Here is a 16,064-nt window from a genome sequence, read left to right on the forward strand (position 1 = left end):
TGGGGAAGGATATTCATTTTAATAGACCCCATATGGCCGAACCATGACAGGGTCAGGGGAGCCCATCGTAAAAGGTCTGTTTTTATCTTGGAGAGGATAGGGGGAAAGTTAAGATCATAAAGAGCTCCAAATCCCTTGGAAGGAGGATTCCAAGGGACAGAGTTGCATTACGTTCAATTCTCATATCCCATACTGTTTCCCTCCCCTCAATGTCTCTGTTGCCCTCCCCCCTTGGCATTATACATGATTTCAATGGATTTATCTTAAGGCCGCAGAAAATGCCAAAGGTGCGTATAAGGTCCAGGAGCATCGGGAGTGAGGCATTTAAATTGGTTAAGTAGGCCAAGATATCATCAGCAAAGAGCAAGAGTTTAAAATCGAGATCCTCACATCGGACCCCCGTGGCCCCCTGGTGCTGTCTCATAGCTATGGTGAGAGGCTCCATTGCAAGTGCATATAGGAGGGGAGAGATAGGGCAGGCCTGACGGATCCCCCTGGAGTGGAGGAGCGGGGCAGAAACCGTACCATTAATAGCCACTCTAGCTGAGGGGCCATTGTACAGAGAAGCAATCCACACACAGAATCTTGACCATGCCCATGTATGACCATTCGACCGGTCAAAGGCCTTTTCTGAGTCCAACGAAAGGAGGTAGGCTTCCATGTTCCTACTTGAGGATTCATGCATAAGGTCTAAGGTCTTTCTGATATTGTCTGACCCCTGTCTGTCCGGGATGAATCCGACTTGGTCCCCGTGGACCAGAGACGGGAGGTGCTGGGCCAGCCTATTGGCGATGAGCTTTGCCAGGATCTTCACATCCGTGTTAAGTAAAGAAATGGGGGGGTAGGATTGGCATTGCGTAGGGTCTTTCCCCTCTTTTGGGATCACCACTATGAGGGCTGATAACATGGATTGGGGGAGGGCCCCAGAATGTAGGGCTGCATTGAACAACTTAGCCAGGAATGGAGCGAGCGTGCAATGGAAGGTCTTATAGAAGAGAATGGCCAAGCCATCACAACCCGGGGCGGTACCTCCTTTCATAGTCCCAATGGTGTGCACAACCTCCTGTGGAGTTTTTTCAAGGGGGCTCGCTTTTTCTGGGGGGGAGGCAGGGGATTGGGAGAGATTCCAAGAACTTGTCAGCCTCAAACCCGTCTCCTGAGTATTCCGATTTATAGAGGCGTTCATTATATAGGCAGAATTGTTTTCGCTATCCCAGGGTCGTCTAGACATTTATCCCCCACAGTTATCTGCAATGAATCAACTCTTCTACTGTTTCTGAGCTTCCGCAACCTCCAGGCAAGGATCCTATCTGCCTTTTCCGCCTTCTCCATATATCTTTGCTTTAAAAAGGACAATTTTCTCTCAGTTTGTCCAACTAATAGGGCCACCAGTTTTGGGTTAGTGGTGCAATCAATATTTACAGTGGTATTTTGCAATACTTTTATCTGTTATGTGCCACAGATTAGTACAGCATATTACTTTTTCATTTCATTCCATGTGCCACTCGGCACCTTCATTTTGTCCCTCGTCCTAAAGGTATTGAAGCGTTTACCCTTCAACTCGCAATAACTTCTGACCTCTCTCCCACTGCCACATTTATCGGAGGACTGGCCAAATATATGTAGTATAATGTTTGTGGTTTGTTGTTATGCCCCCAGTATTCCTCTAGTGCAATAAATATGTCTGCACGCAACAGGCTGGCCAGTTCAACCCACCCTTTCCATATTGTATTTAAACAAATATTTTGTGTCAATGGGGGTCCGTGTGCTATTTTGTCGAGAAGCTCCTGGAGTTATCTGAGTGCCATATCTACTATATAAACAGTGTTTCTAGCTGCGTTTGGGTAAGCCGTGTTGGATATACCCAATATCACACTTGTGAGACTCACCTGCGCAACCACTGCTCTCTCAATTGCAACTTGCTGCGCATAGGGGGCTTTCCCACACCAGGCCATTACATGGCTCATCTGGACAATATAATAGTAGAGTCCAGTATCTGGAACACTCAGACCTCCCTTTGTCTATGGTGTGTGGGTGCAGAAGTAAGGCTCGGACACAATGGTGGCATGTTTTTGTATAGAAACCTTTATTAAATGAAAAAGGGTTGGCAAAATGCCTCTCGGTCCCTAGCATTCAGCATTTATATAGCGCTACAAACCCTCAGGCATCTGAGCGCTGCTTATTATTACCCAAGGTGTGTGGTGCTCATTTATCGACCTCGGAAGGATGAAAGGCTGAGCTTGGCACTGCCGGGATTTGAACCTGCGTCAGCATGCTCTGCACTGATGTCAAAGCGAGCGCTCTACTCGCTGTGCTATCGGACCGGCAAACCTAAAACTAAGAGGAGTTTCCCTGCCTCTAAGAAAACTAAGGAAATTGTCAGAATGTCCAAATTATAAAGTCTGTCACTGTCGTATCTCAAAAGGCCTACTTCTGTACCGAACAGTAATAACATAAACCAACTGTGCAGGGATGCTTTCTTCCTAAAGTAACGCATTCTCTGTAACTCCAACCAACAGGGAAGCTCTCAATCTCAGGGAGCACAAACAGGTGACAACAACAAAATATTCCAAAAATCATAGGATTTCAAAGTTAGGGTCGCAATCCTTTCCCTTAGACTCTTCCTTTGAAGTATTTATTTGTGAATCTAATAAACAGAAAAGTTCCCACTTTCTTGGGTGTCAAAAATAAGGAAATGTTCCAAACTGTAGCGTCCTATGGTTAGGGTCGTACTACTTTCCCCTGGAGTCCTTCTTATAGTATTCTTCTCTTCTTGAGGTCTCTCAGACCTGTAGTTGCTTGAACAAATGTCAATAGGTAGTTCACAAGAACATCTTCTTAATGATTTGACCATTTATCCTACCAACTTGGCACACTCCTTTTGCCAAGTATAGGATATGTTGCACTGTATTTTCTTCTGGGTGCCAGTCCTCGAATCGCAATATCACTGCTTGGTTCACTCTCCGACAAAGCAATTGTGATTAATAATAACTTCTCATTTGGGCGCTGGTCCCAGACTCACAAGAGTTTGGTATACTCTCCTACCAAGCCTTCGCCCTGTCATGGACTGTGCCTCTATAGCTGTGCGTCCCAGACTTGCAACATTCACAGTTGTTTGGTTTACTCTCCTGCAGGCAATAGTCCCAAAGCGGACTGTCTTCTTTTCAGTGCGGGTCCCAGACTCACAATATTTGGTTTGGCTTTGTTTTAGTTTCTTATATGGGTGCAAGTCCTAAACTCGCAATGTTTGGATTTGTTTCTGACTTTCAAATGTGTGCATGTCCCAGACTTGCATTCAGTTCCCAGGGTCCCAGACCCTCTTGTTGCAGCCTCAGCCTTCACCCCATTGCTCCCCTGGACTAGCAGCTTTCCCAGATTCAGCTTCTTCCCGGCAGCACGTCCTCTCTGCTGGGCAATTTGCCGTTGCTCAGGGAGCCCGGAGGTTCCTGCCGCTAACAACTTGAGCAATCCTGGCTTCCGGGACCTTGTTTGTCTTCTCCTCCTTCGATCCTGGCTACCCATCATCTTCCTTCCACCCTGCTTTCTGGTTTCCTCCACAGAGGATCAATCTCTTTCCATCTCCCACGTTGGGAAAGGGTGTTGCATTGCACCAATCACGTTTGCTGAAAAACTAGAGCACTCATTCTGCTTCACGACAGTAATCCTTGGACTCCTGATACCCTTCCTCTTCTCAGTCCTTAAGAAGCTAGAATGTACATTCTGTTTTCCCATAGTGCTCCTTGGACTCCTAATCCTCTTCTTCACAGTACATGTCAAAGAGTTAGATGCATTTTCAGAAGTTTGATCCTTGTTAAGTATTTTATATTGACTAGTTTGACAAAAATAGATATTGGCCTCATCATAAGAAGGGAGGGAAGGATTAAACATTGGAGAGGGGTTAAGGGTTACTAATGCAGGGGCATACTGTGTTCTATGAACATGGTCATCGCTTATCCCATAAGGGGGTCCCTCCCCCATTTATATGATATGCTATGATATGATATGGTATTTGTAACGCGCCTATACACAAGTGTTTCAAGGCGCGACGAGGCAGGGAGGAGGAACAAAGGGAAGACAGACAACGATCCTACTAGGCCGGGTGTCATTCAGATCACGCAAGTGCATGGGTAGAAGGGAAGGGAAAAGTGCAAGGGGAAAGAGAAGAGGGCAAAGTGCAGTACAGGGGTAGTAGAATAACAAGATAAATAAGGGCCAGCTGGTGGCAAGTGCAAGGTAAGTGCAGACAAGTGCTGGGAAGGGGGGCTGTAGGGATAAAGAGACAGTCCCGCAGTGCAGGGGTTGCCAGGGAGGCAGTGCAAGGGGAGAGTGGCAGGGCCAGGGACCGAGATCGGTGAGAGTGGCCCAGTTGCAGATACAGTGCAATTTCAGTCAGGAATTTAGCAGGGGAGAGGGGGAGAGAAAGCAGAAGCAAAGAGAAAGGTTTTGAGGTGCTTCCGGAACCGGAGATGGTTCTCCTCAAGTTTCAGGGAGGCAGGAAGGCTGTTTCAGAGGGAGGCCCCTGCCGAGGAGAGAGATCTACCCCCAACTCGTTGCTTGGAGAAGCGGCTGACCCTGAGGGAGTTGGAGGCGGATGAGCGAAGAGCTCGAGAAGGAAGATATCTAGGAAGAGAGAGTTGAAGGTATTTTGGCCCCAGGCCCCAGAAGGCCTTGTGTACAATGCAGAGGGTTTTGAACTTAATCCTCGCAGCCACTGGGAGCCAGTGTAGAGATTTCAGTCCTGGAGAGATACGGTCCCTGGGCTTGAGGCCAAGGACAAGTCTCGCAGTCCTGTTCTGGATGAGTTGCAGAGGGCGGAGAGTAGAGGCAGGAAGATTTAGATACAGGCTGTTACAGTAGTCCAGCTTAGAGAGAACCAGGGCTCTGGAGACAGTGAGCTTCTGGGGGAAGGAGAGGAAAGGAAGAATACCTCTGAGGAGGTGCAGCTGGTAGTGTGACTTCTTAGAGACGTCAGAAATGTGAGGAGAGAAGGAGAGTGTGGAGTCGAAGATGACCCTGAGGTTTTTTGCCTTGCATGTAGGAGCAGGAAGAGGGCCAAGAGTGGCCGGCCAGAGAGCTGCAGGGAAGGAGGGAGTGGGTGTGCTGATGAGTAGAATCTCAGTCTTGCTGGCATTAAGGCAGAGGTCATTGGCGGCACACCATTCCTGACCCTCCCTCTGTGCACTATCCCAGGGGGACTATTGTACGGTGGACGCACCGCGTTGGCGCAAGTGGAGAGGGCTCCCCCTAGGGGAGAAGGAAGACATCCTCAGATTCGTCGCACCCAAAATAACCAGGCATGGTTACCTGTCAAGAGTGTCCACTGTTCCCTTAATTTATTGCCTTATTTAACAAGGCACTTGCAGTCCTTCATCATTATAAGCACAAACGTTGAGATATATGCCTTGCAGGTTAATCCAAAATATATAATTATACACTGATGATATCTATTAATGTTGTAACTCTGCACACCATTCATGTCACCTATCAGTTGATGGGATCTGCCACCCAAGTTCCAGTGTAAACCGATTAAAACCAGAGTTGTGTTTTCTTGGGTGGGTTCCCAATAATATTATCTGTTTAGGTATCAGAGTGGTGCACATGCAAAAGGATTACTACGATCTTAATTTCAGGTCCTATCTTCTGTTAATGTTTTCTAAACTACAGATGTGGCCCTAGCTCCAAATGTATCTTCACAGCATTAACCCTGTGGTAAATATGATAGTAGCTAAACTATTTATCTATTTTATAAACATACCCACGGGCCTGAAAGGGCATTCACTGATGCACTATGCAACACTGATAATATTGTATGGGGTTCAGGATGTGTCAGACTAAAGTGGACAGACATGGTTAAACCGTGTAGCCTGGGAGATTGTTCTGCCATGGATTTTGAGAGAGGCATGGCGTCCACCCCTTTAATCTATTTTCTGTTATTTGCAATGCTATGTATTATGACACATGTAAAGTTTACCCTGCATAGAATATTCTGAATGCCTGGTCTATGCTTGTGTTGTTAGCTGGATATAATAATACTGTACAACCTTAATGTGTGGCTTTGGGATTTCCCAGACCACTCTCCCACAGTGACCATGTATATATGTATTATATGGAATCGGGATGGGATGGAACCTACACATAGGGTGTGATGCTTTTGGATGATACATTTGTTCCCTCACAGATTTTCAGTTACCCAGCAATACCATTGCATACGTGCAGCATTCAAATGTAAGTTGTTATCCTTTCCCTGGGAATGTGAGACATGCTTGCTTACAGTTATAGAAAACTAGCGGAACCACCCGCACGTGGGGGTCTGCTATAGCATGTGTATGTTTTATTGTGTCATAACTTCGTATTTTTGAAAAATCGCACAATCGCCAATCTTCCAAAATCGCCTATACTGCTAGCACAGGTCCGGGCCCCGCTCCACCCCTGTGCAGGCGGAATGGGTGGGGTTGGTCACATTTCACTATTGCGAGTACATCCCAGACTGGTATGTCAACCTTGTGTCCTAACTGCCGTTTTTTGGAAAAGTCACAAAATCGGCAGACTCCCGAAAACGCCTATACTGATAGCAAAGGGGCGGACACGTCCTGTGCAGGGCGAATGGGTGGGGTTGGTCAGATTTCACTCTACAAGTACACCTCAGACTGGTATAATATGATATGATAGTTTATTTATATAGCGCCTATAGACAATGTCTTTCAAAGCGCTTCTGCTGAGCTTGGGCCAAAATTTCAGCCCACCTACTGTTGTGGGGCTGGAGCCAACAATTGCAAAATCAGCAATCTCCCGAAATCGGCTATACTGATAGCACAGGGCTGGACCCTACCATTTGCAGGGCGAATTAGTGGGGTTGGTCAAATGCCACTATAGCCAGTACACCCCAGACTGGTATGCCAAACTTGGGCCAAATTTCAGCCCACCAAATGTTATGGGGCTGGAGCCAACCCTGAACATACAAACAAACTTTCACAAATATATATTTATAGATTCTGTGGGGCGAGAATATTAGTGTTGTCCATGTATAGCCCTGTCCAACGTAACATTATTAGTCTGCATTTTAAGCCCAGTCTGGGTTGGGTTTTGGGTTTGCTCTGTCTGATTAACAGAGGAGCCAGTGCAGTGTATGTTAAAATGAATAATAGATTACACAAAACACTTGTCTTGCATGCAAAATTGGACAATAGTGGAGTATGTCTGAGATGCTTGACACGGCTGCTGATTTGATGCACATGCTCTAGAACTGCTTAGACTAGTCGCTCTGTTGAGCAAGGTGCCTGATGCTGCAGCTAAAACTACTGCCATTCTGCACTTTCTTGCACATTTGAAATATCTTCTAGGCGATATTGGGGAAATCTTTGTTATTACTCACGCACTTTTCAATCTAGCATGTCTGATAGCTAAGAGATGCATAATGAAACATTGGACTGCCAAAGTAGCAAGTACATATTATTGTTACATGTTACTGTTTTCCGTCAAATCCTACATAATGCTTAAAAAAGAAGGAAAAAACTAGAAGAACATGCACAGAGTAATGTGGTGTCAAAGTTCTATTAGAAATCCAGAGTCATTTATAAGTACTGTAGGATTTAGAATGAAGTAAGGGGTGATCTGCCCTTCCCCTATATCTCACAACTGCAATATTTTTGGGACTCACTGGCTGATCTAGATTTCCTTAAGTACTGACCTTTTCATTTATATCAATCTACAAGCTTCTTGAGAACATTAAGGGTGAAGAAGGGATTCAATGCAAAGCAGGCTTGGAATCCAGGCTTGCTCCGACAGTTTAAGTTAGCATTCATTTCCAGCCTCTTGCACAAATCACCCATGCCGCCATTCTTTTGACTGCAGCCCGACCAGCTTCCCCCGTATCCTCCCACCTCCATTACCTCTCCCTTCTCCACCCTTTACTCTTATACCAACATTAGCTACTTGTCCACAGTTATATCGCCTCTTTCTCACAACACCCACTCCAGCCAACCGTAACATTTGCCATCAGCACAGAAAAAGTTATTTACTTACTTTTCTTTATTGAGTGGCAGCCATCTTGATTTTTTAAAAAGGGATTCAGCTTGCATTAGGCAAGAAAATAATTCCCCTAAAATATGTATTTTAGTACCCTGGAGGGAGACAGAGGGTGCTACCAATAGTATCAATCAACACGATGTAGAGTGCCTTGGCTGTTAATGGCCCTAAACCCTGCACCCCTCGCACCACATGGCTCAAGTGAGTGGATTGTTACTACCTCAGTCCCCCACGTTATCATTAATTAACACTACATTGATATATTACATTAATTAAACACCACATCAAAAGTAATTTGAAGGTAAGCTTGGAAAGGAAAACTAATTATATTAATATATAAGAAAAAGGGAATCTACTGTGTGGCACAAGGAACTATTGCTGTGGGAAGATATGAAGCAGAAACACCATTTATTCCAATGGGAAAGATGATTGCCAATGCTGAAAGACCCCAATATTTGGCAAGAATCAATTAACACACTGATACAGTAGTACACAGAAAAACTCATCTGTACTAATGAAGCTCTAAGCAAACATTCACGAAAATATGGAGACAACTGAAAAAATCTATTTGTTTTGATTTAAAAAGACAAAAAGTTGACAAACTTGACTACACCATAACTCACATTTCACAATTACATCAATTTACAGGTGTAATATAACCCTTATATTTACTTATGAATTCTATCTTCTTTACACTTGTCAGTATTTTACATAAACTGCATCATATGCAATCTATGTATATACATTTCCTCAGCCTACTTCGTATTGATATTGTAAAATAAAAATCATAAACTGAAACAGAGCATTCTTGTTGTCTCATCTTATTATCTCATCTGGTCTTTTGAACAATATACTTTAGAATTGTCATGTGCCAAGTGCCAAAACTCCAATCTTGGCCACTACTGCTCCCAATATAACCTCCACTTCAATCTGTTACTACAATAGGAGTATGTGCTTGTTTTAGAATGTTTCATGCCAGATTCCTCTTTCTTCTAAGTATTATATCAATGGGTGTCCTTGTTTCCTTTATTCCGTCCTATTTCTTCCGGTTGGTTTTATCCTTATGCATCTGAAACATTTATTTATTTTATTTTTCTTGAATCAATTTAACAATATAATTTTAACACCCCACTCATTTCATCTCAAATCTAATAAAACTGCCTTTCTTATGTGCTTTTCAGCCCGTTGCTTATCCATTCTCAATCAATATCTAATTGTGGCCAACTCTGAATGCTCTTTCGTTGTTTGATTGCATTATGTGTGTTATATCTGACACAGTCCTCAGTGTCCCTCCTCCTATCTCTCCAGTGTCGGGGGCTGGCAGATTTCAGCAATCATAAATCTGAATTGTTTAGTCATTTACTACTTTTCACTCTAAATGGCTTATCTTTCAACAGAGTCATGGACATCAGAACCCTCAATATGTTCTACACACTTCACATAGCTTTAAAGCATTACATGTAAGTAACTTTAAGAATATTGCTGCATGTCAGGGTAGTTCCTGCAGTTCTTATATCAGTTTAAGGTAGAGGATGAGCTGAGATAAATTGGAATAGTGGGGCCCTGAACATATCAGAGAACACATTCTGGTGAACTTTACTACCGATCTGAGCATCTGGTCTCAACATTCGAGCTTATAATATTTGGTGACTTTTTTTTTACTTTTAATACATTCTTAATAAGCAGCAATTCAAACTCTGATAAAAGCTGTGAATTCACAAAACAAAGTAGAGGGAAAAAAAACATTCTACAGTACCTGCTTTCGGTTTGTGTAATCTCGTCCCTGTGTAACAAAATAAGAATTTGCGCTCATGCATTAAATTACATACTAATAGAATCTAAAATAAAATCACTGCACATATTTTTTTATTAACACATTTGTAAAAAGTCTTATGTTGAGACATGAAAAGTGTATTTTTTATAATTTGTAAATGGATGATGAAAGTTGTCTTTACAAATTATGAAGATGAAACATGATTTTCTGTACCTTGTGGATGTGGTTGCGTCACTCTCGCTGTGTAACAAAAACATGTCAAATTACTTATTTAGAAGCATTGTATACAAAGAGAGCTTTTGCTTTATTGACGTTACAATTATTATCATCACATGCTGAATACTGTGATAAACAGCCATTAAATATGTATATAATATTTTTAAAGACACATGCTGACACATTGTTACTATACCCTTGCTGTACTTTCCCAAGGCAGAAACACTTGCTGGTCATTACGATCAAGCGCACCAGAGAAGGAACAGCCCTATTCTGCTGTCCACTCACAGTAAGAAGTGCACAAACCAGAATATGGAGCAGGTCAACAAGAGTGACTTTACCAATGGGATCAGGGCTTTTTGAATTACTAGGACCTGTACCGAATGTACTTTTGGGTGGGGTAAAGGGTTACATTTTTTTGGGAAATGTTTGGGGTGGGTTTTCAAGGGTGTTAAAAGGTGGTTTGGGGGGGCATAAAAAAATGCATTCGGTATACAGCTTTTCGTTATAAAATACTCGATATATGTGTGTTTCACTATCAATGTTCAATATTAAAATATGTAACCCTAGGAAGAGTTCTAATTACAGAACCAACGCTTTCAAGATTTCTAACATCTGGTATTTTGAATTCTACTCAACCCTGTTTTGTTAGAATTTTGTGTGAATAACTCACAACTTTGTTTGCACTCTTTTCAAAACAATATTTATCAGGTTTCTTAGGCAGAAATGAGGGCACAGGTCTGGTCAATCAGAACATTACCATAGACCCACTTCCTTTCACAGTCCGTATAGTCTTAGGTGCAGCTGCAAAAATGAGACAGGCAACCAACCTGCCTTCAAACCGTTCCCAAAAGAAATCAATTGAATGAATCCCTTCCCTGGATCTCAAAGGAAGGACTACTTCCCCCATCAACTCCTGTGTTGTCTGTCTCTGCAGGCATGGTGACCGGCTTGAGGTTAAGGGATGTGGCAGTGGCTTCATGATTTACTTTTGTGCTGTAATCTTCTGCTGGAAGAGGAGACATTTGACCGGGCTCTGTGAGATGGTGGAGCTTTGGTGGAATCACACTAACTGGAAAGTATCTTGGAATGTGGGGGACCATTTGCCTTAGCTACATCCCTGTTAGTGTCTCCTCCCAAGTGTGGAGTTTTAGGTCCACTGTATCAGATGCATTCAGCCTGATGTTGTGAGAGACTGCTCACTTGGACACAGACAAGACACTAGGCACTAAAGGAGATTTCCGCGTGGAATAGGTTGGTTTTGTGATCCATGTGGGTATTTAATGCAGATGGAGCCCTTGTGCTGTTATATTGGGTGCCTGGACTTCCTTTCATGTTTACCGAGCAATATGTGCAGCACTGCATCTGCTTTGCAATCGCTGAGCTCATCTTTGCAGCTTGAATATTACATCTTTATCTGTGGCGTTTTTGAAAATTAGGTGTGTAGTGTCCCAATAATTCTGCAATCATTTCTTACGGAAGCCTTGGACCTATGTGTTTTTACTGCAGGGTAGAAATAGTGAAGAGAGCAGTGGGTTTAGATTAAGTGGTCCATTGCAACACAGCCCAGAGCCACTGGATAACTGTAGTGCTTTAAAGCAAAACGGTCCACCATAAGATAATCAGGTTTGTTATTCTTCACTGCACATAACTGGGTGGGCAATTTTTGTCAGTGGTCAAGTTTCTTTACACACAACCCAGAGCAAGAGTGCAGGTTACCAGTGGGGCTTCAGATATGGTTATATTGAACTTGAGGCAAGACAGGGTTGTCCTCTTACTACCCTTTTGTTCGCCACTGTGATTCTATTTGAGGTAGCGGCACAGTGACAGGGACATGCAGGAACAAACTCAGAAAATTCTAGTTTTTTTAATTTGCAGACAATCTATTGATATATATCAACGATCTGGCGTTGAGTATAGCCCAATTATTGAATCAGTCAATGTTTTTTGTGATATCTCTTGTTTAAAAAATAACTGGACAAAATCAAAGCTTTAAATGCATATGGATAACAATGGGTGTGGGTTCACACAATGGGGATCCAAATGGTGCTTTAGGGAAGCACGATACTTGGGGATATATGTAAGTGTGGAGCCTGACATCCTGTTGCAAAGCAAACATATGAAAGAGAAAAATGGTTAAAACTGCCATTATCAATGATAGCGAACATTTCTCTCATCAGAATGATTACGCTCCCTAAATTGCTGTATATTTCACCAATGTACCCATTCTAGTTCTCCAGTCATATTTTGTCAAATTAAGAACTGTGCTATTGACACTGGTCATAAAATAATGTAATTTAGCTTTCATATCACACTTAATGCCGGATTGAAAGCAGTCGTTGCACCAGTGAGTCTCACAAGGGAGATAATGGGTATGCCCAACGCAGCTTACCAAATACGGCTAGAAACACTATTCATATGGTAAATATGGCACTCACGAAAATAGAACAAGCACTCCCATTGCCAAAAAATATCTTTCTAGACACGATATGGAAAGTAGACTTCTTTCATTGCGGGCATAAGAGGAGAGCTGGCAATGCTTGGGTTTGTTGAACTGGGCAACATGTTCTATGCAGACAGATTTGTTGCAAAGGAGGAATATGAGGCTGTTGGAGGCTTAACAGCAAACCACAAACTTTTATATTACAGACTGAGTGGGGAAATACCCAACGTTTCCTGCCATCCCTTTTAGCTCCAGTAGAGCACACGATAGTGAAATACTTGATGAAAGCATCTATTAAATAGATGGCCATCTCCATCATGTAAACAATGGTATCTTCGTACAAGCCAGTAAGTCCAGTAGTAGAATTTAGGTGGGAAATATGCCAGGCTAGCTCCACTGGTGAGTTGGTGTGGATAAAGATACGTCACCGAAAGCAGAAGATATCTATTACTCATAATCATAGACTGATACCCTTTAAGTTCTTGCACCAAACTTACATTACACCTGCAAATGTTAAACAATTTGATCCAAATGCAAATGGCACCTGCTTGGGATGTTACAACATGAATACATATTTCCTTCCATTAGCATGGGCCTGCCTGGAGCTCTCCAAATTCTGAGAGGAGATTACACAGAAGTTGTCTGTAATAATAGAAGTGGGGGTGCCTTTTGCACCAGTAATATGTCTGCTGGGTGATTTCCTTCGCTTTTGCTAAAGGGATAAGTATATTTTGTGGCACTGCGCTGCGACTGGCAAGGAACCAAATAGTGCTTCAGTCGATGGTGGTGCACCCACCAGAAATGTTGGCATAATTCTTTGATCTGGTTCAACAACCAAAAGGACACATATAGAGAGCTTCTGTCTAAGGGATCCAAACCTAATGATATTTGGCCAGTCCTCCGAAGATCGTGGCAGAGGGAGAGAGGTCAGAAATTAATGCGAGTTGAAGGGTAAACACTTCAACACTTTTATGACGAGGGACAAAATGAAGGTGCTGAGTGGCACTTGGAATGAAAGGGAAATGTAAAATGCTGTGGTATTGCAAAATACTCCTGTAAATATTGATTACACCACCAACCCATTTAGTCACAGAGGAGGTTTAAGGCAGTGGTGGAATATTGTGTTGGATTACGTTTTTGATTTGTGCTTTATTTTATATTCTAAAACATTGATAAAGTATAGCGAAAGAAGCCTCAGTTAGAGGCATATTCACCTTTTCATTCTATTCAGGCTGATGAGGTTGTTTACAAAAATAAAACCATACTTTGCCTGCTTTTTTAACTTCCTTGATGACCTTCTTATGGGGTTTTGGAATCAATTTCTGAAATCGGCAACATAGTTGCATAATATTGTGGTTTAAGTGTAAAAATACATGACAATATGAGATTTTGTATGTTTCTGTTCTGATTGCTGGCTGATATTCTATTATACTTTGCCTTAACGTTCTTGTGGTTTTACCCGCATGGAGTAATGAACAAACAAGGGTATTGGATTTAATGTGCAAGATATGTGCTTAAGCATAGTAAATAGAAGTTCAAAACAATTGGTTTGTCTATTCCCAGGTAATGTAATAATGATTCCCTGAGATGGTTGATGCACATTGAGCAGCTTAAACACAAGAATGTTCCCCTTTATTTCTGTATTACATTTTTTTTGTCCAGAATCTTGTTTAAAAACATTGGTTTCCATGTTCCCATCTCCCAAACATTTGGCCCGTTTATTACCAAAAAGTAGAAATTCTTTAACAGTCCATGTAATTTTGCATTGATTTGCAATCATTCCGATAATCATGGATAAGGATTTTAATGTTTGGGCATTCAAGATCAAACGTGTAGAGCAATTCACCTCCGATAAATGAGTTGTGTGCTGCTGTTGTATCATTGCCGAAATTATAGTTTTAGTCGTTCATTTAACAAATGCTATTAATATATTCAGAAAGTTATGTTCCACAATTTCTAGAGCTCTATTGGAAGTCCTTTCCTTAGGTTAATAAATCACTCAGAGAAGTGCAGATCCTGACTGCTCTTAAACATTGTGAGAAAGATAGAGATAGTGGATGATAGGACAACCCTTTCAATGGTATTTCTGATGGTTGGTTTATGAAGAGCTTGACTGGCTTCTTCGGTTCCTTCAGCTATCTAGAAAATGAAAATAGTGTTTGAACTGTCTGCCATAACAGTTCACATTGATGTTAAGTCTTCAGAATCTCTCCACTACAATAAAATGTCCTCAATATATCCAGTGTAAAAGAGAATATGCTTCTATGTTCATATAATTTTAAAACACATTCATAATCAAAATGTTGCATGAAGACATTTATTGTTTCAAAAATGTTTTTAAGGATAATGCCTAATAATAACATTAAGATTGCTTTGTGTACATCTACAAAATGTGGTTCATTTAATTTATGGTAGATTACTTTCATTTACTTGTCTTGGAGGATATATTTGGAAGCAATTATCAGGGTGACTAGACAAATATCTGAGTGTGGTAATGTGGTAACACCTAGTTTTAATAATAGGTGTAATACGACATGTATACGACCGAAAACAGAACACTTTAGTATACATTGCTAAATTTTTATTTTTACATAATGAGATGGTTGGAGAATAGCAACAACCAAGTAAGACTTTGAGAAACCAAACAAACAGTCAGCAAACAGGATTAATTAAAGTCCCACCAAAAATCAACTACATTCTTAGGGGTTGTATCTGTGCTCCTACCCACATGTATTACCATGCACATTACAGGGAGGGACCTCCTGGGTACAAAATTGTGCATGGCCTCTCTTAGGAACCTGTTGAGGCCCCAGTGTTCGTTCTAGTCATGAGCTCGGTGTCTCCATATGGACTATGTCAGGTGCCTGCCGTGGGTTGATTTTTCCTTTCAGTAATGACCGCAACAGAGGCCCATAGTGTTCATTGTGTTCTGAGCACTCCACAGGGTATGGATCTCTGGCAGGATGTGAGTGTACCACAGTCTCTGGCCCCCCCTTTAAGGCTATGGACCTACCACAGAGTAGTTTTCTGCCAGGCCTTGATCCTTCCACAGACTCTGGTTCTCCTTCAGGTTGGGAGCACACCAGAAGCTCTTGTTCTTTGTGGAAGTGAGCTCACTAAGGTGTTGCTTGCTCAGTTATCGAGCAGGACTGCCTCCTTGCCCTTGGTGGAGCAGCACCTGACATGCTTTTTTCCCCCAGCTGTTCCAGGTAGATTCTCAGGCTGCAATAAATGCACGACCCCCAGGAACATGTGATGCACAAAACCAGGTCGCTTAGATCCTGTGAAGCACACGTATAGAGCTAAGATTTGGACAATGGCCGCCTGCAGATGTTGGTACAATTTCCTCCGTGCTGAGAAAACTGACTGCACTGAGTGCTTCAACCTGCACTCACTTCTTTTATCTTTTGTATAATGCTTCGGTCTATAAGGTAATGCCCAACAAAGTGACCAACAGAAAGTTTCAGATCCTAATCTTAATGAGTCCTTAGCCTCGTGGCTACCTTAAGCTATAACACATGTGTTCCAAAGAGTGGGCAATTCAAGAGTTCACAAATCATATTCTGAAATGTCCCTCCTAGTTTAGCACAACACAAGATAAATGTT

The 16,064-nt window shown here is 42.3% G+C and overlaps 1 protein-coding gene across 1 annotated transcript in view; it reads right to left on the reverse strand.

The window, feature by feature from the left end:
* Window positions 1–16,064, reverse strand: part of LOC138467193 (tropomyosin alpha-1 chain-like) — a 996,954-nt gene that overhangs the window by 109,105 nt on the left and 871,785 nt on the right. The window contains exons 16-17 of the mRNA XM_069607248.1: window positions 10,013–10,039; window positions 9,782–9,808 (exon numbers count right to left, since the gene is read on the reverse strand). Coding sequence (XP_069463349.1) covers window positions 9,782–9,808; window positions 10,013–10,039 — 54 coding nt within the window. The remainder of the gene's footprint in view (window positions 1–9,781; window positions 9,809–10,012; window positions 10,040–16,064) is intronic.

Source organism: Ambystoma mexicanum, chromosome 4q, assembly GCF_040938575.1.
Source record: "Ambystoma mexicanum isolate Mex_15411 chromosome 4q, UKY_AmexF1_1, whole genome shotgun sequence".
In the NCBI taxonomy this organism is placed as follows: Eukaryota; Metazoa; Chordata; class Amphibia; order Caudata; family Ambystomatidae; genus Ambystoma; species Ambystoma mexicanum.